At 42.0% G+C, this 24982-nt stretch overlaps 1 protein-coding gene across 6 annotated transcripts in view; it reads left to right on the forward strand.

Annotated features, from left to right (window-relative positions):
- The window catches only part of LOC110097516 (translation initiation factor IF-2), a 49782-nt gene that overhangs the window by 19474 nt on the left and 5326 nt on the right, over nt 1-24982 (forward strand). For all 6 annotated transcript variants that reach the window (XM_020823921.2, XM_020823940.2, XM_020823930.2 and 3 more), the window contains 2 exons: nt 14647-15690; nt 16465-16614. In XM_020823921.2, coding sequence (XP_020679580.1) covers nt 14647-15690; nt 16465-16614 — 1194 coding nt within the window. The remainder of the gene's footprint in view (nt 1-14646; nt 15691-16464; nt 16615-24982) is intronic.

A 24982-nucleotide genomic window follows, 5' to 3' on the forward strand; every position in this document is an offset into this window, starting at 1 on the left:
TTTTCTCAAAACAAGATCTCCCTCCAAATCCCAACTCATAGCTCATCCGCCCTTGCTCTCCCACTCCACCGACGGCATCCCCTCCTCCCTCCAAGGTCACGGCTCCATCACCCGTCCCTCTCCCTAGCCACGGCAAGCTCCTCCACCTCTCTATTCTTCTTCCCATTCAATCCCACTATGAATGGGGGTCAAAACTTGAAGGTGGCTCGTTATTGCGCCTCGGAAACATCCACGTTCTTCGATCTCCATTCTCGACGGGGTTTTGACCACGATGACACAGTTGAAGTGATACTGGATCGAATCCTCCCCACCCTTGTGCACGTCATCGACGGCCAATTCCAAGACTACGTTTGGACAATCACCGGACGCCATCCACCACCACCTCCATCGGCGGCTACCTCTCGTAACGCAAGAATCATCTCCTTCTCCGTAGTGGTGCTCTCCATCCTTGTATGGTTCTTTCTCGCTGCAAAGCCAAGAGTGAATGAGTGAGAAGGTGCTCGCGGTGAATTTTCTCATTATTAAGCGTCGGATTTTGTTATGAGCATTTAAGTATTTCTTTATCACTGGATGTTGTTTGAATTGTTTGGTTATCTCAAAGCATATCTTCGCCTAAGCAAGTTGACTACCTATAATTTATTTAATCCTTTATTTTATTGGTGATAACTTGGTGGTGGTAACGCTTTATTTAATTATCATCTTAATTTCCACAAGCAACTCCTACTTGATTCACTTCATTATGGTATCAGAGCATGGTAGGAATGCATGACATGTTAGAAAAACATCCTAGGGTCTAGCCTTTCGTTATAGCTTTAAATTTGCATGCATATCATCGTGTAGTTTCAATTTACTCACTGTTTTCACTGCTGTCCCTGCATTTCCTGCGCACATTCATTAGCGTTTAAGTCATCCTAGCTAGTGTCTTAGTGCTGCCATTGAATCCGCAGCGTTTCTAAGTGCGTAGGACAACTACACCTTGAAGTTAAACTGCTGTCCTCACTGTTCCAGCAACTTTTAGACGTCCCGTAGTGAACTTTATGTCGGTGTTTAGGTTCTGTCTACATGCTGCCCTCTTGTCCTTAACCTTCCCCAGTGTCCCCTAACACCCAACCATGGATCCGGCACACATACAAGCAACCGTAGACCTGATTGTGGGCCGATTGGGTACAGTTACGTAACAAATTAGGGATACCCAAACGAATTTAGCGGAGTTTAGGCGTCAAACGGGCGATAGGCTAGACAACATCGAAAGGATAGGACACCCGGCCATCTACACCTCCTCTAGACCCCAATCTCCTTATAACGAAGATAACCAAACTGATTATGGACCTCCTAGAGATCACTACCGACCCAATCACCGACCTAATCACGAACCGGGAGGACGTGACGCACCTTGGAGAGAACAATACTCAACTTCTTAAGAGTATTAAGATAGATGCCCCGACATTCGATGGTACGTTAGAACCCCAAGTTTTTCTTGATTGGCTTAAAGGAATGGATAGCTATTTCAAGTGGAACAATATTTCGGAAGAGAAAAAGGTTCGATTTGCTGAAACGAAATTGACTGGTAGAGCCAACCAATACTGGACTAACATAGAACATATGCGGGAAACGCGAGGAGAATACCCCGTAGCTGACTGGGGAACAATGAAACAAGAATTGAAGCGGAAATATCTTCCCCCCCCTCATACTATCATAGACTTTTGGATCATTGGAATAGGTTAACCCAGGGTAGCAAACCCGTTAAGGAATATATCTCGGCCTTTGATGACTTCATGATTCGTGGATACTTTTGAAGCTGCATGTAGTCTTGTACTAGACTTAGAAGAATCTAGGAGCCATACCTCTAGGACCCAAGACTCTTGTCCTAACCCGTTCAAATCCTCCTCTAACCAACCTTACAACAAGCCCACTGGACCCTCGAGTAGTCGACCTTCCCTTGGCCAAGCCCAACCTCGACCGGACTATAAAGGAAAAGCACCCGAACGGGAAACACCCAAAACCACTGCTGACACTAAGTGTTTTAGATGCCATGGGTACGGACACATTGCCTCTCAATGCTCCAGCTCGTTCAAGGTCACAATAATTGAAGAGGTGATGGAAGAAGAGGATGAACCCGCCACTGATTTGGTCCACCATGTGGAAGATGAGGAAGATTTCTTTGAGGATGATACCCCTGCTGATTTGATGGTCGTTAGATGTGCCTTGTCCCACCCTAAACCTAATGATGAATGGCGTAGGACGTCTATTTTCCACACTTTTACCAAGATAGGAGACAAGAGTTGTAAAGTCATCATAGACAATGGAAGTTGCATTAATGCCGTCTCCTCCGCCATGATTTCCAAGCTTAATATCAAGGCAACACCCCACCCAAATCCCTATAAAGTTGCTTGGATTAACTCAACGACAATTGAAATTAAGGATCGGAGCCTCATACTTATAACATTTGCTGGGTATCAAGAAAAGATTTGGTGTGACGTTTTGGCTATGGATGTTGGCCAGATCATCCTTGGGCGTCCGTGGCTTTTTGACAATGACGTCCATATTTATGGGAGGACAAATACGCAGGTATTTGAACATAACGGTAAAAAGATTAAACTTATTCCCTCCCAACCAAAGAACAATAATGATGAAGATAAGACTGCTACCCCTAAAACCAGTAAAGGCCTGCACCTTGTGACTGCCAAAGAAATGGATATGGAATTTAACCAAGGATTCCCCATGTACACCCTGGTAGCTAGGGAAGTTAATGATGACAAGGTGGAACCTGTCCCCGAGGAGATTAAACCTCTTTTGGAAGCTTTCGTTGATGTCTTCCCGTAAGACTTACCCAACCAACTCCCACCCCTTAGGGACATTCAACACGTAATAGACCTAGTACCCGGAGCTTCCTTACCAAACCTTCCTCATTACCATATGAACCCAACTGAACATGCTGAACTGAAGAAACAAGTAGATGAACTCTTGCAACGAGGATTCATCAAAGAGAGCCTTAGCCCGTGTGCTGTCCCTGCACTGCTAACTCCCAAGAAGGACGGCTCTTGGTGAATGTGTGTCGATAGCCGCGCTATCAACAAGATTACTGTCAAGTATAGATTCCCTATTCTCCGATTGGACGACATGTTAGACATGATGACCGGAGCCACCCTCTTTTCTAAGATTGATCTTAAGAGTGGTTACCATCAGATTAGAATCCGTACGGGAGATGAATGGAAAACTGCGTTCAAAATGAAAGATGAACGTTACGAGTGGACTGTAATGCCTTTTGGTTTGAGTAACGCTCCAAGTACTTTTATGAGAGTCATGACTCAAGTTCTCAGACCCTTTTTAGGAAGATTTGTAGTAGTTTATTTTGATGACGTTTTGATCTATAGCACTTCGGTGAATCAACATCTCGATCTTCTAACACTAGTGTGTGAAGTTCTGAGGAAAGAACAGCTGTTTGCTAATCCTGCCAAATGTAAATTCCTCACCAATAGTGTGACTTTTCTTGGATTTATCATATCCAATCAAGGGATATCTGCAGACCCAGAAAAGGTAAGAGCTATAAATGAGTGGCCCGAACCCAAGAACATTAGAGATTTTAGTTTTCACAGATTGACTACAGTTTATCGGAGGTTTATTAGAAATTTTAGCATCATCGTAGCACCAATAACGGACTGCCTTAAGAAAGGAGAATTTCATTGGACTATACTCGCAACTAAGGCATTTGAGGAAATTAAGAGACGAATGATGGAAGCCCCTGTAATGAGATTACCGGATTTTTCTAAAGTTTTCAAGGTAACCTGTGACGCGTCAGGGATTGGCATAGGTGGAGTCCTATCACAAGAGGGACACCCAGTCGCTTACTTTAGCGAGAAGCTGAATGAGACCAGGCAATGGTACTCCACCTACGACAAGGAATTTTATGCTATCATTCAATCTATTAGGTATTGGCAACACTACCTCCTGCCTCAGGAATTTGTTATCTTTTCGGATCATGAGGTTTTGCGATATATTAATTCTCAAAAGAAACTCAATGCTCGGCATGGCCGTTGGGTCGAATTCCTCCAAGAATACGCTTACACGATTAGACATAAGGCCGGGGCTGAGAATAAAGCAACAGATGCTTTGAGTCGTCGGATAATGGCCACTAGAGAAATGAGAATGGAAGTTGTGGGATTCAAACATATCAGAGAAGACTATAAGGATTGCCCTGATTTTCGTGAGATTTACACTTTGTTGACTCCTGGGCATGACCGAATCATTGATGATTTCTTAATTGAAGATGGATGCTTATTTAAGGCCCAGAAACTCTGTATTCCTAGAACGTCCCTTAGAGAGTATCTTGTTTTGGGAGTTGCACGCCGGTGGATTAGCTGGTCACTTTGGACAATCCAAGACCATTGTTGCCCTAGAAAACCGATTCTACTGGCCTAATTTAAAGCGTGATGTTAGTAGACTTTTAAGGAGGTGCCACACCTGTCAACTCGCTAAGCAACGCAAGCAGAATACGGAACCCTACTTCCCGTACCTAATTGCACATGGCAGGATGTGAGTATGGATTTTGTTCTTGGTTTACTAAAGACTGTGAGAAAGCATGATTTGATTTGTGTAGTTGTCGGCCGTTTTTCGAAAATGGCCCATTTCCTCCCATGCTCTAAAACTTTTGATGCCTCCCGAATTGCTAAGCTCTATTTTGATGAGATCGTTAGACTTCATGGCTTGCCTAAGACCATCATTTCCGATAGGGATGTCAAGTTTACAAGCTATTTCTGGAAAACCCTATGGCACAAAATGGGTACAAAACTCCAATTTTCAACAGCCTTCCACCCCCAAACCGATGGGTAAACCGAAGTGGTTAACAGAAGTCTAGGAAACCTTCTAAGGACTTTGGTAGGGGAAAACATAAGGGATTGGGATTCCAAGCTTCCTATTGCTGAATTTTCTTACAACAACTCCGTCAATAGAACCACTGGCCTTAGTCCTGCCGAAATCGTGTACGGATACCAACCCAGACAACTTATAGATTTACTTCCCATGAGTCCTAGGTTTAGAGCGTCAGAGTCAGCATCTGCATTTGCATCCCACCTTCAGGAGTTGCATAAAGAAATTAAAATGAAAATTGAGCAAAGCAACGCCAGCTACAAATTAATTGCTGATCAAAAGAAAAGGTTTAAAGAATTCGAAGTTGGAGACTTTGTGATGATGCGAATCCATTCGGAGCATTTTCCTCCCGGATCCACGAAGAAATTGCATGCAAGAAGCGCCAGACCGTTCAAAATAATTTCTAAGATAAATAGTAATGCTTACGTGCTGGACCTCCCTAAATAACATCAATTCTACCTTTAATATAGAAGATTTAGTAACCTTTGAGGGACCAGAGTTTAACCCCCATAATCCACTTACAAATGAGCCTTGTGTGAACCTATCTGGTGAGATCCCTAGCCTACCTCCACTCCCCAAATTGCCCCACTTACCCAATGCGGAGAAAATAGAAGCCATACTGGATGATGAGATCATTTCCATGAAGGAAGGAGGATGCCAAAGGTACTTAGTGCACTAGAAAGGGACCCCACCGACAGAGGACACATGGATTGATCGAGAGGAGCTATAGATCCTAGACCCAGATCTCTTAGAGTTGTACGAGAGCGCCAGAGATACTCACTCGACAGGGTCGAGTTTTCTCCCACCTGGGGAGAATGATGAGGTCAACGACAGACATTTTAGGCAGATCTACCAGCGAAGGAATCGTAGATCGACGGCTACGATTATGAGCTTATATTTCTGATGTTTTCCATGTATCTTTTAATTGCAGTTTTCAGTTTACTATTTTGCCCTTATGGATGTTTAGTTATTGTTGTAGCCCTTTGGGCATTTGAGTCATGTTATTTTTCTTTTGATGAGACCTATATAAAGAGTCTTCTACTTTGTATGAGGTGAATGTTTGATTAATAAAATTTCTGAAATTTTCATTCTTCTTGCTTGAGAGCTTGAGAGAATGAGAGGAGACCTAGGATAGGCTCACACAGGAATACCCAACAGCCCATATAGGTGAGCTCTTGGCCTTATCTTTATTTTCCTGTATTCTTCTTCCCCACCACACCCCCATACACCCGGCCATTAGTCACAATTCCCCTTTTTCCTCTCCTTGCTTGGCCGGCCACCCCTCTTAGCCGTTTCTCTCTCCACTTGCCACTTAAGCCTATTTTAATTAGCCAATTAATTCCCCCTAGCAGCCGCTCCTCTCTCTAGCCTAATTTAGGGAGATTTTAATTGCAAATAATCTCTCACTCTAATCAAAGAAAATCTGAAATTCAAATTCAGATTTTCTCAAAACAAGATCTCCCTCCAAATCCCAACTCATAGCTCATCCGCCCCCTTCTCCTCCCCACTCCACCGACGGCATCCCTCCTCCTCCTTCCAAGGTCACGGCTCCATCACCCGTCCCTCTCCCTAGCTCACGGCAAGCTCCTCCACCTCTCTATTTCTTCTTCCCATTCAATCCCACTATGAATGGGTGATCCAGAACTTGAAGGTGGGCTCGTATTCGACGCCTACGGAAACATCCACGTTCTTCGATCTCCATTCTTCGACGTGGAGTTTGACCACGACGACACAGTTGAATGATACTTGGATCGAATCCTCCCCACCCTTGTGCACGTCATCGACGGCCAATTCCAAGACTACGTTTGGACAATCACCGGACGCCATCCACCACCACCTTCATCGGCGGCTACCTCTCCGGTAACGAAGACCTTCATCTCCTTCTCCGTAGTGGTGCTCTCCATCCTTGTATGGTTCTTTCTCCGCTGCTAAAGCTAAGAGTGAATGAGTGAGAAGGTGCTCGAGGTGAATTTTCTCATTATTAAGCGTCGGATTTTTTTATGAGCATTTAAGTATTTCTTTATCACTGGATGTTGTTTGAATTGTTTGGTTATCTCAAAGCATATCTTCGCCTAAGCAAGTTGACTACCTAGAATTTATTTAATCCTTTATTTTATTGGTGATAACTTTGTGGTGGTAACGCTTTATTTAATTATCATCTTAATTTCCGCAAGCAACTCCTACTTGATTCACATCATTAGGTCACCGTCATGTTTCTTGATAATGATGGAACCTCTAGTTTGTCTTTGTGTCCTTGGTGTACAGACTAAATCTATCACCGGTCTTAAATATTCTTAGAATATTCATTTAATATAAAAAAATTCTCAACATTAGATCTCACCTTCTTTGAATTTATATCAAGGACAAGATACCTATTAATAATGTGATATTTTAAAATTGCTCGACACATTAGCCAATTTTTAAACTGCATGCATAAATGAACCAACATAGTTTATCCTTGGCTTAGCAAGAAGAGGGAAGAGGCTCTCACTTTATAAGATGATACGAAATCTCCAATTCCCAATTTTATTAGGAGTTGCAAAAGCCTTCTAGTGTTCGGATGAGATGCATTGATTTGCATGGTGTTCTCTGAGACCTAGTGACACTTGTTCGTTCTTCACAAAAATATTTTATATTATATTTACATTGGACCTTAACAGTCATTTAATCAACAAGCTATACTCAATATGGGCAGTCTTATATTAGGCTTGTAAGTTCTGCCAACATTGTTGGGCTGATATGAAACCAACATGACCCATACAATAATCATCGTTTGCAGAACTCTAATCAAAGTTGTAAAACCAACCTTCAAGTGTCTTTGCATCTAGGGTTGTAAACCCAACACTTAGTTCTCATAACTTGGTTTTTTTTGGCTCACATCGCAGAGTTGTAAGTAGGGGTATAGAATTTGCATTTATATGAAACCAACATGGACCATACAACAATCATCGTTTGCAGAACTCTAATCAAAGTTGTAAAACCTACCTTCAAGTGTCTTTGCATCTAGGGTTGTAAACCCAACACTTAGTTCTCATAACTTGGTTTTTTTTTGGCTCACATCGCAGAGTTGTAAGTAGGGGTATAGAATTTGCATTTAACATAAATATGACATGACTTGAATAGAGTTAGCATGAATTTGACTTTTTCATTAAACATATTGAAAATTTCAATCACCCCTACTCTAAAATTGAACAGGTCTCAATCTAACTATATAAACGTTTGATTCCTTAATGGCCAGTGTCATATCAAAATTAATTGGACAGAATCCAGTTTGCACACATTGATGTGAAAAGATAAGAAAAGAAATGCTATCAAATTTGACTTTTTAATGAAAAGAAACACCGACGGAAGAATCAATTCATTCTATCAATTAAGTTACAAATTTTGGGTCGATATGAATTTGATTTGAACCCAATTTGATTAGGATTTCATCTTTTTTATGTTGAATCTAATATTTAAACCACTGGTTATAAGCCCCATTTGGAGGCCCATCTTACCCTCGAGATTGTGAGTCTCATTCTTGAGCCTTCCCTATAATTTAAGCCCCAACATGACTTGCCAGACCTATACACTAGTGATTTTTGTTGAAAATACCCCTTGCTTATTTAGTGTTTTCTAAGGTTGCGTGCTTGCACATCATGACGTGCATGGTCCAATCCACGGGCATATGGGAGAGAATATGATGTTCTTAAAGAACTTGCTTTGAAAGTCATTTTTTCATCTTTTGATGAGGGTTGCTTGTACTTTTGTTGATTTGTTGGACCACCACTTCGGTGTGAAGCCCCTTTCAGTACTGTAGATTGTGTCAGCAAGATTGATTCTATGTGTGCTCCCATGTTGCATTATGGTCTTTAAATTGTTGTAAAAATCAAAATATAGCATGGTTAGAAGTTCGTACAAAAATATTTGCACAAATTAGAATTAAAATCTCATATTAATCACCAGTCAAAAAGGAATGAATGGAGAAAAATGATGCATAAAGCTGACTCATAGAAGTAGAGACAAGACAATTCTTAAGATCTACCATTCTTTAGATCACTTTTTTAAAAGTTTAACTTCCTCATATGAATTCTGCCATTCTAATGGACTTGCAAAGAATTAATGAGAACTACAAATTTTTAGTTGATGCCTGATTACATCTGTATAACATCATGTTATGCCTGCTCCCACGCCGGCCCAGGAGGGAATTAGGATTATCTGGAATTTGAATGAGATTTGAGATCTAGGGTTCTTTTGCTTTGGGTTCTTGGTTTTGCCGGAGATTTGGAGAATTGTTCTTTCTCTCAAATTGAAGAACAGTTGTATTTTTGCTATTTTACTTCATATTTTAGTGGAATACAAGTCTCTACTTGAGTTTTTTTCTCTTAGATTTCCCCTAGATTGTGGTTTTTTCTTGTTGTAAACAACATATTTCTGCTGTTTTCCTGCTGTGGACAGCAGTATTTTCGCTGTTTGATCACCAATTTGGGTTAGGGTTGATGGCGAACTCAAGTATTACCTAAGGGTTACTTGCGAACTCAAGTATTTCCTATCAAATTGGTATCAGAGCATCGATTTGGGACTTTCTCGGCGGCTAAAATTCGGAAATTTCAGCGGGTTTTTGACAACCGAAAGAAGATCTTTGTGATCCGTGGGAAGAGAGATGGCCGGGAAGAAGGTAGAGGTCTTGGAAGGTGAGATCAGTCAACTAAAATCAGAATTGGAGGGAAAGTTCTTTGACTTTCAAACCCAAATTACCTCCAACAATGAAAGGATAGAGGGGAAATTCACAGTGATGGAAGAAATGCTGAAGAAACTGTTGGAGTTGAAGACCAATCCTACGACATCGGAAGCAAGAGAGACTATCAGAGGCCATGGTGTAGGAGGGAATCCGAACCTGTTTTGGGGGAGGAGAAATTCGGAAGTGGAGATCATTGAGGGAGATGACGACATGTTACCTCTAGAACCACTTTCTAGAGAAGAGATGAGTTTGGAAAATGACCGGAGATGTGCTGATTTCGTCGGGAGAAGGGAAGAATTTCACCGCCGGGGTGCTGATTTTGAAGGGAGGAGAGGGGAATACGATGAGGGGTTCGGGTATAATCGCCGGAGGGAAGATCGTGACAGTTGGGGAGCACATCCTCTTCGAAGAATGAGAGGTTATGGAGGATTCAGGGGAAACGGGGAAGACCCACGGGTGAGGAAGCTGAAGATGCCCATCTTTGAGGGTGAAGACGACCATGGCTGGATCTACAAGGTGGAGCGATACTTTGCTGTCAACGGGTTGATAGAGGAAGAGAAGCTGACAACGGCGGATTTGTGTTTGGAAGGAAAAGCCTTGGCATGGTATCAATGGCGTGACAGGAGGGAGCCCATCTAAAGCTGGAGAGAGTTAAAAGATTGCTTATTGGAGCGTTTCTGAGCCGATGGGGGAGTAGACTTCTATGAGCAATTCTTTGCATTGACTCAGGAGGGGACTGTGAAAAACTACCGGGACAAATTTGAGTACTTGGCTAGTAGATTGGATCACATTTCAGAGTCAGCCCTAGAAGGGAATTTTATTAAGGGGCTGAAACCGGAGATACAGACATCGGTCAGGGTGCTGAGTCGAGGAATCTTGGGAAGGCTATGGAGCTGACGCACTTGGTGGAAGATAAAAAGAAATCAGAAAGAGGGACTCGAGGAAACTATTCAGGGGGGTCATACAGGATGACTACTACTTTCTTACCATCAAATGGGGCAGTACCAGGGAGTCTGAAGGAAGTGCCAAAGGAGAAAACTGGAGGAGGGGGAAACAAGGGACAATTCAAAAAGCTGACAGATAAGGAGATGCAAGATAAGAGGACAAAGGGGTTGTGCTTTAGATGTGATGAGAAGTACATTCCGTGGCATAGGTGCAACGACCGAACTCTTCAGGTTCTCCTTGTCTGTGAAGATGAGGAAGACGAGGGAGGTGGGAGCAGATCTGAAGAGGAGGAGAATATGCACCTGGATGTGACAGAAGTCTCTCTGAACTCTGTAGTGAGATTCACTCCGAGTGACACTATGAAAGTGAAAGGAGAGATAGTTGACTGTTGATTGACAGTGGGGCAACTCGCAATTTCATTTCCAACCAGATCGTTGAGTTGTTGGGGATGGAGTTAGTGGATACAGGAGGCTATGGGGTGATGATGGACACGATAAAGGTGGAAATGGGTAGAGGAGTTTGTAAAGGGATAGTGTTGAAGATTCAGGGGATCCAGGTGAGGGAGGACTTCCTTCGCTTGAAATTGGGGAGTACTGACGTCATCCTAGGGATAAAGTGGCTGCAAATATTGGGGGAGACCAATATCAATTGGGGGACATTGAGGATGGAACTGGTGATGGGAGGAAGGAGAATGATTCAGGGTGATGCTGGGCTGACCAAGGTTGGGGTATTTTTCAAATCCATGATCAGATCCATACAGGAGGTGGGAGGTGGATATCTGGTGGAGCTGCAGTGCTTGGAGAGGGTGAGTGTGGGGGATGAGGGAGACATTCCACTGGTGGTGCAATCGCTCATACAACAGTTCAGGGAGATGTTCCAGCTACCTCAGGGCTTACCACCAACCAGAGAGCAGGAGCATGCAATCCTTTTGAAAGATGGGGTGTCACCAATTAGTGTCCGACCTTATCGCTACCCCTAGATTCAAAAAGATGAAATCGAGAAGTTGATCAGGGAGATGTTGGAGGCAGGTGTAGTCAGACCCAGCGTGAGTCCTTTATCTAGCCCTGTCTTACTAGTCAAAAAGAAGGATGAGAGTTGGAGGTTTTGCGTGGATTACAGGGCTTTGAACAAGGAGATAGTACCGGATAAGTTCCTATTCCGGTGATTGATGAGTTACTAGATGAGTTGCACGGAGCAGTAGTGTTTTCTTAGATGGATCTGAAGTCAGGCTACCACCAAATTAGAATGAAGGAGGATATTCGGAATACGGCCTTCATGACGCACGAGGGGCATTACAGGTTCTTGGTGATACCATTTGGGCTCACTATCGCCCATGCTACTTTTCAGTCCTTGATGAACAGAGTGTTCCGACAGCACCTTAGGAAGTTTGTGCTGGTCTTTTTTGATGACATTTTGGTGTACAACAAAACTGAGAAGGAGCACTTGGAGCATTTGAAGGAGATTCTTAAGATCCTACAAGATCATCATCTAAAAGCTAATCTAAAGAAGTGCAGTTTCGCCCAATTTAGGGTGAAATATTTGGGACATGTGATGTCTCCTGAGGGAGTGGCAGCCGACCAGTTCAAGATTGAGACAATGCAGAAATGGCCAATGCCTAGGAACATAAGGGAGTTGAGGAGTTTCCTAGGTCTGACTGGTTACTACAGGAGGTTTGTGAAGGGATACAGTACCATCGCATGGCCTTTGACTGAGCAATTGAAGAAGGACAAATTTTTGTGGGGAGAGGGGGCAACACATGCTTTTGAGAGATTGAAAAAAAGCCATGACGACGATTCCAGTGTTAGCACTTCCAGATTTCAGCCAGAATTTTATAGTGGAGATTGATGCATCAGGGTATGACTTGGGAGCAGTGTTGATGCAAGATCACAGACCCGTAGCTTATGTCAGTCAGGTGCTATCGACCAGGGCTCGATTGAAGTCAGTATATGAGAGAGAGCTGATGGCCATCGTCTTAGCCATTTAGAAATGACGCTTTTATCTTTTGGGAAGGCACTTCATTGTTCATACGGACTAGAGGAGTTTGAAATACTTATTGGAACAACGGATGGTGATCGAGGAACATCAAAGGTGGATGTCAAAACTTTTGGGCTATGACTTTGAGATCTAGTATCGACCAGGGGTGGAAAATAAGGTGTTCGACGCCTTATCCAGATGTGTCAGGGAACTCTAGGAATTAGCCGTGTCTGTTCCCCTGATTGTCGACTGGGGGGCCATCAAGGAAGAAAGCATGCTGAATGAAGAAATGAAAAAGATCAGGAAAGATCTAAGGAAAGACAAGAGTAGCCATCCTAGTTACTGTATTGATGGGGAGAGACTATTGTATCAAGGGAGGTTTGTGATGCCACGAACCTCCATATATATTCCCAACTTGTTGCAGGAGTTCCATGGCAGCGCAGTTGGAGGCCATTCAGGAGTTCATAAGACATACATGAGGCTAGCAGCTGAGCTCTACTGGAAGGGGATGCTTAAAGATGTTGAGGAGATGGTGGCGAGGTGTGAAGTGTGCTAGAGAAACAAATACATGGTCATGGCTCCAGGACGATTACTACAACCTTTGACACTTCCAAACAGAGTTTGGGAGGAAGTGTCCATGGATTTCATCGACGACTTACCAAGATCAGAAGGATTCACGGTCATCATAGTGGTGGTTGAAAGACTTAGCAAATATTCACACTTCATCCTCTTACGACATCCTTACACCGCAGTGTCAGTAGCAGCAACATTCATCAGGGAGGTCGTGAGACTGCATGGGATTCCTGAATCGATTGTGTCTGATCGTGACAAAGTGTTCCAAAGCCAATTTTGGAGGGAGCTGTTCAGGATGCAGGACACTGTCCTAAAAAGAAGCACCGCCTACCATCCACAGACAGAGTGACAAACTGAGGTGGTAAATAGAAGTTTGGAAATCTATTTGAGTTTTTTTGCTTTTGAAACACCGCGGTTGTGGGCAAAGTGGTTGCCGTGGGCTGAATATTGGTATAATACATCGTACCATTCTGCCTCTCATATGACTCTATTTAAAGTACTATATGGAAGGGACCCCCCACACCTATTACACTATGGGAGAGGAAGTACACCGATTTCTTCAGTGGAGCATTATCTGGAAGAAAGGGACAAGGTGCTAGAGGAGTTAAAGAAACATCTGCTGAGGGCGCAACAAATTATGAAGTAGGCGGACTCACACAGGAGGGACATGCAGTTTGAAGTGGGGGAGAAGGTGTTTTTGAAGATAAGGCCCTATAGGCAGAAATCAATGGCTAACAGGCGGAACAAGAAACTGGCTCCAAGGTTTTTTAGTCCTTATGAGATCTTGGGGAAGATTGGTGCTGTGGCGTAGCGTCTGAAGTTACCCGCCTCCGCTACCATACATTTGGTGTTCCATGTGACACAACTGAGGAGAGCTCTAGGAGAGCATGCAGTTAGTGCAGAGTTACCAGCATCAATGATGGAGTTGGAAGTGACTTTAGAACCCTTGGAGATTATAGGGGTAAGATCAGATAAAGAGGGCAATAAGGAAGTGCTGATTCGATGGAAGGATCTCCCTGATTTCGACGCGACTTGGGAACCATTTGAAAGTGTGAAAGATCAATTTCCTTTTTTTCACCTTGAGGACAAGATGAGTTTTTGGGAGGGGAGTAATGTTGCGTCTGCTCCCACGCTAGGAGGGAATTAAGATTATCTGGAATTTGAATGAGATATGAGATCTAGGGTTCTTTTGCTTTGGGCTCTTGGCGTTGCCGGAGATTTGGAGAGTTGTTATTCCTCTCGAATTGAAGAACAATTGTATCTTTGCTATTTTACTTCATCTTTTAGTGGAATACAAGTCTCTACTTGAGTTTTTTCTCTCAGATTTCCCCTGGATTGTACTGTTTTTCTGCTGTAAACAGCAGATTTCTGCTGTTTTCCTGCTGTGGACAGCAGTATTCTCGCTGTTTGATCACCGATTTGGGTTAAGGGTTGCTTGTGAACTCAAGTATTACCTTAGGGTTACTTGCGAACTCAAGTATTTCCTATCACATCACTCTTAAATTTTCAGTTGTATTATTTTTCTTAAAATACATAGCTTAATGATATGCATATTGGCTGTATTGCAGGAAGTGGGTGTCAATGTTAGAAGGCAACACTCTGATGAAGGTGCAGTGCTTCAACCAAGGCCAGCTGTTGTAACTGTTATGGGCCATGTTGATCATGGTAAGACTTCACTTTTAGATGCTTTGCGCCAAACATCTGTTGCGGCCAAGGAAGCTGGTGGAATCACCCAGCACCTTGGTGCGTTTGTTGTGGAGATGCCATCAGGAGCATCGATCACATTTCTTGATACTCCTGGGCACGCCGCATTTAGTGCCATGCGTGCAAGAGGTGCTGCTGTGACAGATATTGTTGTACTTGTTGTAGCAGCAGATGATGGCGTCATGCCACAGACACTGGAAGCAATGGCCCATGCCCAGGTGGCCAATGTTCCAATTGTAGTAGCTATAAATAAGTGTGATAAACCGTCAGCCGATCCCGAGCGGGTCAGAATCCAACTTGGTACTGAGGGATTACTGCTCGAGGACCTGGGAGGTGATGTTCAGGTCGTCCAGGTTTCTGCCAAAACCAAACTCGGATTGGATAAATTAGAAGAGGCTCTGCTACTTCAGGCTGAGATAATGGATTTGAAGGCGAGGATCGATGGTCCTTCCCAAGCTTATGTAGTAGAAGCAAGGCTTGACAGAGGTCGTGGACCTTTGGCTACAGCAATTGTAAAATCTGGGACCTTGGCATGCGGGCAATACATTGTTGTTGGATCAGAGTGGGGAAGAATACGGTCCATCAGGGATATGTTGGGGAGGGCAACTTCATCTGGAAGGCCCGCCATGCCAGTTGAGATTGAAGGATTGAAGGGGCTTCCAATGGCTGGTGATGATGTTGTGGTTGTGGATTCTGAGGAGAGAGCTAGGATGCTTAGCAATGGAAGGAAGAAGAAACTGGAGAAAGATAGACTTCTGAAGGCTAGTGAAGAGAGAATTGAAATTGAAGATACATCAGAAGAGACACCTTCAACTTCAAGGGTTGAGCTGCCTATGGTGGTAAAAGCTGATGTGCAAGGTACTGTGCAAGCAGTAACCGATGCGTTAAGAAGTCTAAATAGTGCCCAGGTACTTCACTGTGAAAATATTAGCTTGTCCAAGGACGTGTTGATACAAATTTGTAATGTAATGTATTTTCATAATTCTCAGAATTTTGCATGTTGACTAATTGATTTATTGCTTTTTTGGGTGACAAGCATCCAATTTCCTGCTTAGACTACATAGGAGAATTTATTCTTTGATTATTTGTTGAATTCCATGTTTCGAGTGTGGTAGTACTTAGCTGGATTATATTATATTTTACTTATTCGTATATTATGGTTGGCTTAATGAATCCTCTATTTTTTTTTTAAAGTATTCCATAAGATTTTCGTTCTACATTGAATGCCATTTTGCTCTCTGCTAGACATGTTATGTGGTAAACTTTAAAAAAAAAAAACTTTTAATCTAATCGTATTTTATGGGTGCATCTTCCACCTTTCATTGTGTAGATGCTGAAGTCAACTTAAGTCTATTTTTTTCTACTTTATCATTTATGAGTGCTTCCCTTGTCATTTAGTTTTTTAGTTTTACCGCCTAGTTTAAGTGTGCGATCCAATTTACTAAGTTGTTTCTTTCTATACAAATAAACCCCCTAAACCCTAAATCACATGGCTTATTAGAAATTTACGTTTGAAAATGTTTTAGTTTAAAAGCTTTATTTAAAATTTTCTTGATGCATATGATAGGAAAGATAATTCCAGTATTGCCATATTAAAATTTTTAGAAGCAATTGAAACAACACATAGTTATTCAGAATATCTGATACTTTACTGTCCATTCTGATTATATTTTCTACTCTAGGTTTTTGTAAATGTCCTCCATGTTGGCGTTGGGCCTATTTCTCAATCTGATGTTGATTTAGCTCAAGCTTGTGGTGCATCCATAGTTGGTTTCAATGTTCGCAGTCCCCCCAGTGGCATTACTTTGGCAGCAAATCAAGCTAGTATTAAGGTAAAGCATTCGAGTTAAATATTTTTCTGTCATTTTTTATTGCTCTTTTCCTTATTTTTTACCATCACTTATTGGATGTGTGTGCATGCTAAATTTAAAGTGTGAGGGTGGCGATGTGGGGTCTAAAGGAAGGTGAGTGTAATACTAGTTTGGGGATTGGCGTAGTGGAGGAGAGGATGATGGTAAAGAGGGATTTGGCTCCCATTCCCGTTGATGACTCATGTTGTTTGGGTTGTTCTAGAATAATTGGTGGGCACAAACTAGACATCTTCTTTCTTTATGATGTTATTTTTCATACTTTGAGTCACAAACTTTGGTGGGCACAAACTGGCATAGGAGTTGTCTTAAGTCAGGAGAATCGGCCAGTAGAGTTCTTCAGTAAAAATTGTGCGTAGCTCGTCAAAGGTGGATCGTCTATGAGCAGGAGCTATATGCCGTTGTAAGAGCCTTGAAGCAGTGGGAGTACTATTTATTGCACCAGACTTTGTCCTGTGCAGCGATCACAAGGCGTTGCAGTATATCAACAATCAAAAGCACGTCAATCGCATGCATGCCAGGTGAATTTTATTTTTGCAAAAAATTTTATTCATTTTAAAACTTAAAACAGGTGCCCAAAATGTTGTTGCGGATGCTCTCAGCCGGCGGTCAGCTCTCCTAGCTCAATTGCAGTTGCTTCTTAAGTTCGGCATGCTCCGTGGGGTTCATGCAATAGTGTGGCAGGTTCGGGAGGGAGGCTCTAGGGACGAAGTCTATGGCTTGCGGAATGTCTCTAAGAGGTGGTAACTGATCTAGAAGATCATCGGGAGAGACATCAGCATACTAAATGTGATAGGCTGCACTTCCTGAGGAATGGGCTTGTCAGATTCAGTGGGAATCTCACGGCCTACTAAGGTGTAAAGAGGGGCGCCTTGAGCAATCTCAGCAGTTAGAACCTTGGCGGTGACAAGGTTCACTCCTTTCTTAGATTTGACTGGCCTGGATTTCATGTCATCCGTAACCCGTGGCTGCGATGGCAAAAGCTTAATCTTTTTGCCCGCATGTTCGAATACGCAGGTGTTCGAACGCCCAAAAAATGTGGACATCGTTATCATAGATCCAGGGACGACCTAACAAGATTTGTCCAACATTCATCATCAACACATCGCACCAGACATTCTCCTTATAAGTGGCAAAGGAGATGGGCACGTGGCTTCGTTCATTCACCTCCAAGGTAGTGGAGTTGACCCACGCTATCTTATACGGGTTGGGGTGAGGAACGACAGACATACCTAACTAGGATACCATGATGGAGGAAACAGTATTGACGCATCTACCACTATCCACGATGACTTTGCAGTTTTTGTTTTTGATCTTGGTGTATGTGTGAAAAATCGAGGTCCTACCCCAGTCATCCGTGGGTGTCGGGTGGGATAGCGCGCATCTCACCACGCATATGAGAGAGGTATCCAATTTCTGAAGGTAATGGAGGACTACAGTGTCGTCATCCTCCTCGAAGTATTCACTTTCTTCCTCGACTTGGTGGATCTGATCAACCTCGGGCTCGAGATCGTCCTCAGTGATCTCCTCGATGATCGAGACTTTTTAAGGACTGGAGCACTGAGAAGCGATATGCCCATACCCCTGACATCGAAAGCACTTGGTCCCGGGACTGGACCGAGGGGCATTCGAGGTGGGAGGTTTGCTTCTAAATTCAGATCTAGGTGCATGTGGACTCGTGGGTGGTCGGGTCATGCTCCCAGGAGTGGGTCAGGTAGCAAGAGTGTGTGGGGTGGAACTATTGGCTGATATGTAGGAGGGTCTAGAGTCATGTGAACGACTCGGGTGTTGTGAACGGGTCTCCTCTAGATCAAACACTAAGCTACAGGCATTTTCCAGTGTAGTGACGCTCCGGCAAACAACTCATTGCGAAGATCCTCTCGCAACCCGGTACAAAAACATAGATAAGATTTGCACGGGGGTGGTAGAGGTCTCCCCTTTGCAATGAATCAAGAAGTCATCGAAAGAGGCGATGTACTCCTTCACTGGTTTGTTGCCTTGGGTCAGCCTATTCCACCTGTCCAATAGTCGGGGGAAGTACGACGAAGGCAAGTACTTCTGCTTGAGTTCCTGCTTCATGGACGACCAATCAACAATGGGGTAATCATTCCTAGCTTCCCTAAGGCTCTCTAAGTTGGCCCAAACTTGACTCGCCCTACCCGTGAGTTTCATCTCCGCAAAGCTAACCTTCCTAGCCTCAGATATGTCATACCACTTAAAGAAATTGTCCATATCCTTAACCCAGTCCAGGAAGAGCTGGGGATCGAGTGTGCCATCAAAGGTAGGAGCATCAACCTTAATATTTTTCATAAGTGGGGCATCAAGATCATGTCGTGGGTCATGTCCGTGGTAGGGTGCTCGATGATTGGCACGGTGTTGCCTCTCATCCAAATCTGGATCATGACGTGGGTCATGTCTGTGGTAGGGAGCTCGATGATTGGCACGATGTTGCCTCTCATCCGAGTAAGTCTCATCCCCATACATAGAAGGTGGTCTAGGTAGGGTGTAGGGAGTCGGGTTCTCTTTAGCTCACTCCAACGTGTCAAACCTCTTAGTGGTCTTCCTACAAAGTTCAGCTAGATCTGCTTGGTTTTCCTAAAGTTGCTGGCTAATATTGTTCATTTGACCTACCAACAAGTCTAAGGTCCTTCCTAGTTGTTCTGGGTCCATTGGAAGTTGCTACGGGACTCCTAACAAGACTAGGATGTAAAGGGCAGCAATTAATATGAGTAAAACACAAAAATGTGATGCAAAATGATAGTAGAAACAAACAGGGCAGCAACCTAATAGTCTTCTAAATGACAACAGTGCAAGGAAGACATGCAGAAAAGGAAACTATCAGGAATCCTAAAACATGCAAGAGCATACCATGCTCTGATACCAGATGATGTAGGACTAAATATGAAATGCTTTAATTCATATGGAATTTGCACAACTCTTGATTAGAATAATTGTAGAACAATACTGGTAGCAGTTCAAAATAACAAAATTAACAAATGAGGGGTCACACCCGCTTAGGCTAAATCACGTGGCAAGAGATTCGAAGATTCCAAAATAAAATAGAAAACAACACAATGGCAAGTAGTAGTTTCAAGAAAATCTCTAATCTAACAATAAGAGCTAGTAAGCATAAAGGTGCACTCAAACCCTACGTTTACTAAGCTTTAGCATGAGCAGTAAAGAGTTGTCCGTTGTGACTGCAATCAAAGCCCAGAGAAGTTAGATTTAAAGAGATATAATGAAAGGAGAAAAGAGAACCTTTCGTTAAGGAGTGATGGAGATCCTCCACTCAACGCCTTCGAAATACTCGTCGATTGCTTCCACTAAGGTGTCCAGAATACGCTCCGACCTCCAAGTAGTCTTTGACGGTATGATCAATGCTTGGATTCACGTCGAAGAAAGTTGATCGTAGGATGTCGGTGAAGCCGTATTCGTCCCAAGTTAAACCGTACTCAGTTTCTGGATCCGCCATTCATAGGCGCTAGGAGATGATTCTTCCGAGGGATGCGTCTTCTTCACTATTGGGGAGAGAAAGAAGTTTCTCGTCCACGGGAACGAGAGGCGTAGCGAAGAACGTGTCCCTGTCAAAATCTGAAATTAAATTTCAGATTTTGAGAGTCAAAGAAAAGACCCTAAGAACAAGAATCCAATACCTAAGTCTCGTAGAGAATTAAGTGGAGAGTGAGGGAGTTGAGAGAGAGGGGCGGCTAGAGAGAATAGGGAGGAAGGGGGCGGCGGGATGAGGGGGAAGGAGGAATTGATTTCCTAAATCAATTAATTCGTTTAGGAAATAATTTGGAGGAATTATGGGAGTTGAAAATTTCGGCCAAGTGGATGGTGGGAGCAATTAGAATTGTTTCCAAGTGGAGGTTAGATGATTAGGAAATAAATCCTAATTGACTTTAATAGGGGGGCTGGTGGCAAGATGGGCTTGGGAGGGATTTAATGCAAGCAATTGAGGTTTCTTAAATTAGATTTTGATTTAGGAAAGGTTTATTTGAAATCCAATTGTATTTGAATTTCAAATTAAATCCCAAAATGAATACTTTTCTAAAATAGATGGATGATTTTAGGAAAGATTTTTGAATTCAAATTTAAAGGAATTGAAATTCAAATCATCCCAAATTAAATCACATCCAATTAGGAAACTCAAGAGGACAAAGGGGCAATGGAGGGAGGAGATGGGACGGGCCGGTTGGCGGCTAGGGGATTGGGGCCGACAGCCTAGGTGCTTGGGTAGGGGATTGGGCCATGAGTTTTGAGTGGGGATGAGGGCTCGGGTGAGGAGAAGGATTGGCCGGTGGTGGAGGTAAGGGAAGGGAGGGAAATAGGAGGAGAACCAAGAGCCACCGGTGGTGACTGTTGGGTATGACGGGTGGCCTATCCTAGGCTCCACCAAGCTCTATTACTCTCTCTCTCAAGCTCTCACATAAGCTTCAAGAACACAAGTGCAGGAAATTTTTTTTAATAATTCATTACTTCAAACCATAAGGCATGCGGTGCATCATAATTGCTATCCTCCTCTAGTTCATTTTATCACTTAGTGCTCATAGCTTTTATGTTAGGAAATACTAGTTCCACTCTCTTACTTACTATGTACAGTTCTATAGTACAGGTAGGGTTGTCAATTCCTGACCCGACCCGCTAACCCGACCTGAACCCGACCCGAAAAATTCGGGTTCGGGTTTAAGGATTTGACCCGTTTATATATTCGGATCGGGTTTGGGTCAAACCGTCAACCCGCGAGTCGACCCGAATAACCCGCGAAGCATATAACGCGTTTACTCGTTTTAATAAAATCCGTGGCCGAGCCCGCGAGTTCGAGATTTGAGACGGTTCTAGGGTTTCATTTCTCGGTTTCTCCTCGCTCTCACGCTCTGGCATTGGGGTGGAGCCGTGGAGGCGTGGAATCGAGGAGGACTTCTTCTGATCTTCTGAAACATCTGGCTTCAGAATTCTTCCTTGAATCCTCTTCCTTTCTCCATTTCTCAGTTGCGACTTGCAAAGGTTGGTAATATCTTGAATAACTCTTAATTATTTGAAGTGTCGGTGTGATGGTGGTCGGTTGTTTTGATTTCTATTTTAGATTTCTTTATTTTTTATGGAGGATTTGTTCTTTCATTTTGCCCTAATTTGTTCGGTGTGAGTCATCAGTCATGCGAAACTGTGATGGGTTTTTTGGAGTATGCTGCACATTTTATTCTTATAAGTTCTTCTTCTTTCTTATGAGTTATGAGTATAAGTGCCATGGCCGACTTTTCTGGAGTATGCTGCACATTTTATTCTTATAAGTTCTTCTTCTTCCTTCTGTTATACTGTTAGAGTGTAGTTTAGTGTTATAATATTACAGTTTTCCACATGTTCATTATGTTGAGATTACGGCTTGGTCGCTTGGGCCTCTTGGAGTTGTCGGGTTGCTGTTGCTGTAAGCCTGTATTCCTGTAATGCTGTATTCATGTATTGTACTACTGTTGAATAAGTTGATGCTTAATTGCTTATGTTATTATGGAATATTGGAATATGGAGAATAGGATGAAATTTTGCAATACATTTTTGCTTATTTGATATTATCATACTATCTAATCATAGGGATCAAGTGTTATGAGTTATTGATGCATGTTGTTGATGTTATGAGTACAATTTTGTGTTTTTATGTTTAGATGCAGGATTCTAATACAATTGTTGCGAGTAATCATTCTGAGCATAATAATCATGTGCATGCTCCTGCTAATAATGAAGTGGAATGTGATAGTGATGAGTTGAACAATCCTATTCCAATAGATGAGGGAAGTGTTCATAGAAAGAAGAGGAAGTTGACTTCTACGGTATGGGGTCATTTTGAAATGTTGCCACTTGCAGATGATGGCAAACATCGTTGCAAATGTAAGAAATGTGGTGCAACATACTTATGTGATAGTAAACATGGTTAGGAAATTTAAGACGCCACTTGCAAAACTGTAAGAAAAAGTCTCAAGATATTGGTCAACTTATACTTCAAAGTAACTCAAGCACTTCTATGTCGATGATTGCAAATAAATTTGATTATGAAGAATTTCGTTGCTTATTTACTGCATGTATAGTCAAGCATGATTTACCATTTCAGTGTGTGGAGTGGGAAGGTTTAAGGACATTACTTCGTTACTTACGGCCTTATTTACAGTTTATTTCTAGAAATACGGCAAGAAATGATTGCAAGAAGATGTTTAATAAGGAAAAAGTTCAAATCGAAGTCCTTCTATGTAGTTGTAAGGGTAGAGTATCTTTAACTTCTGATATATGGACTTCCATCAACACAGACGATTTTATTTGCTTGACTGCACATTTTGTTAATAATAACTGGAGGTTGCAGAAAAAAGTGATAAATTTTGGTTTCATGCCACCTCCACATGATGGACTAGCATTATTTGAGAAACTTCATCAATTTTTGGTTGAATGGAAACTTGATAGCAAGCTTTTTAGCATCACTTTAGACAATGCTTCTGCAAATACTATTTTCGTTGATTTTCTACGAAAACCATTTGAATTTGAAAAATGGTCTTTTATGCAATGGTCAGTTTTTCCATATCAGGTGTTGTACACATATTATAAATCTTATTGTGCAGGAAGGTTTCAAAGAAATTGATTCATCTGTTATGAAGGTGCGTGAGAGCATTAAATATGTCAAGGGTTCTCAATCAAGAAAACAAAAGTTTCTTGAATGTGTGAGTCAAAGTTTTCTTGTAGATAACAAAGGCCTAAGGCAAGACGTACCAATTAGATGGAATTCAACTTTTATTATGAGTTATCTTGCAGATAACAAAGGGCTAAGGCAAGACGTACCAACTAGATGGAATTAAACTTTTATTATGTTGGAAAGTGAAATTTACTTCAGACGTGCTTTTATGTATTTAGAGTTGGGTGACTCCAACTACAAGTGTTTCCCTACAAATGTTGAGTGAGAAAAATGATAAACATTTGCAAGTTTTTGGCACCCTTCTATGAAATCACTAATTCAATTTCTAGATCCAAGTACACCACTGCCTACAAATGATGAGTGGGAAAAAATGATAAACATTTGCAAGTTTTTGGCACCCTTCTATGAAATCACTAATTCAATTTCTGGATCTAAGTACTTTACTGCTAATCTGTATTTTCCATGTATCTCAACTGCATATGCCGCATTGAAGTATGAAATGTCTTGTGGGCCTGATTATATAAAAAAAATGACTGTTGGTATGATTGCCAAATTTGAGAAGTATTGGTCAGAATTCAGTGTAATTTTAGCAATAGTTGTAATTCTTGACCCAAGATATAAATTTAACTTTATCGAGTGGTGTTACAAGAAATTGTATGTGGGGGATTACATGGCCGAGCTTGAAAAGGTTTAGGATAATTTGGAGAATTTATTTTCTTGCTACGCAACAACCACTAAGGAAATCTCAACCCCTGAATCACAAACATCCCAATCATTAACACAAAGGACTTCTTCAATTTCTAATTCATCAACAATTCTCAAATCACAATTCCTTCAGGTTATATTGTTCTACTTTTCCATTTAATTCTTAACATTTTATTTTTGATCTAGAGAGAAGGGAGATTTTATTTTCTTGAAATTTTGCACATGATTATGATTCTTTTCAAGTAGAAGTAACAATGCCTAAAAAGTCAGAGCTTGAAAGTTACTTGGATGATCCCAAGTTGGATAGGAATTCTGAGTTAGATATTTTACATTATTGGAAATTAACCAGTTCAGGTTTCCTCAAGTCTTAAGAATGGCTCGTGATGTTTTGTGCATACTGATTTCCACTGTGGCATCTGAAAGTACTTTTAACAATAGTGGTCGAGTTCTCGACCAATATCGAAGTGCATTGAAACATGATATTGTGGAAGCGTTGGTATGCACAAAAGATTGGTTGTTTGGTGATCAAGGTAACAATTGTTACTTTATTGAATTTAGTGTATAAGTGTATAACTAGAACTATAAAAGGTAACAAATTCATATTGTTTCTTTTGTAGTAGATACAAAAGATCTAGAGCTTGATGCGGTGACAGATGATATAATGGGTTTTCAATTCGACAGAACTCAAACGATCAACCCTAAAGAGTAAGTGAATTCAGCATCTTAAGTCTTAACCTTTTTGAGTTTTGAGACATTGTTCTAGTGTTCTAATTTATTCTGAGATATTGGTGTAGTGTTCTATGTTGAGAAGTGAGAACTAAGAGTCTGAGACAATCTGGTTTTTATTCTTCACTGCTTTATGTTGTTAATGTTAAGCTTGCTGCTGCTGACCGTTGGTGGCTTTATCTGTATTCTGTCATTGTTTTGATTAATTTCTTCTTCTCTGCTTTATGT

Source organism: Dendrobium catenatum, unplaced genomic scaffold (genome assembly GCF_001605985.2).
Source record: "Dendrobium catenatum unplaced genomic scaffold, ASM160598v2 fragScaff_scaffold_231, whole genome shotgun sequence".
Classification (NCBI taxonomy): Eukaryota; Viridiplantae; Streptophyta; class Magnoliopsida; order Asparagales; family Orchidaceae; genus Dendrobium; species Dendrobium catenatum.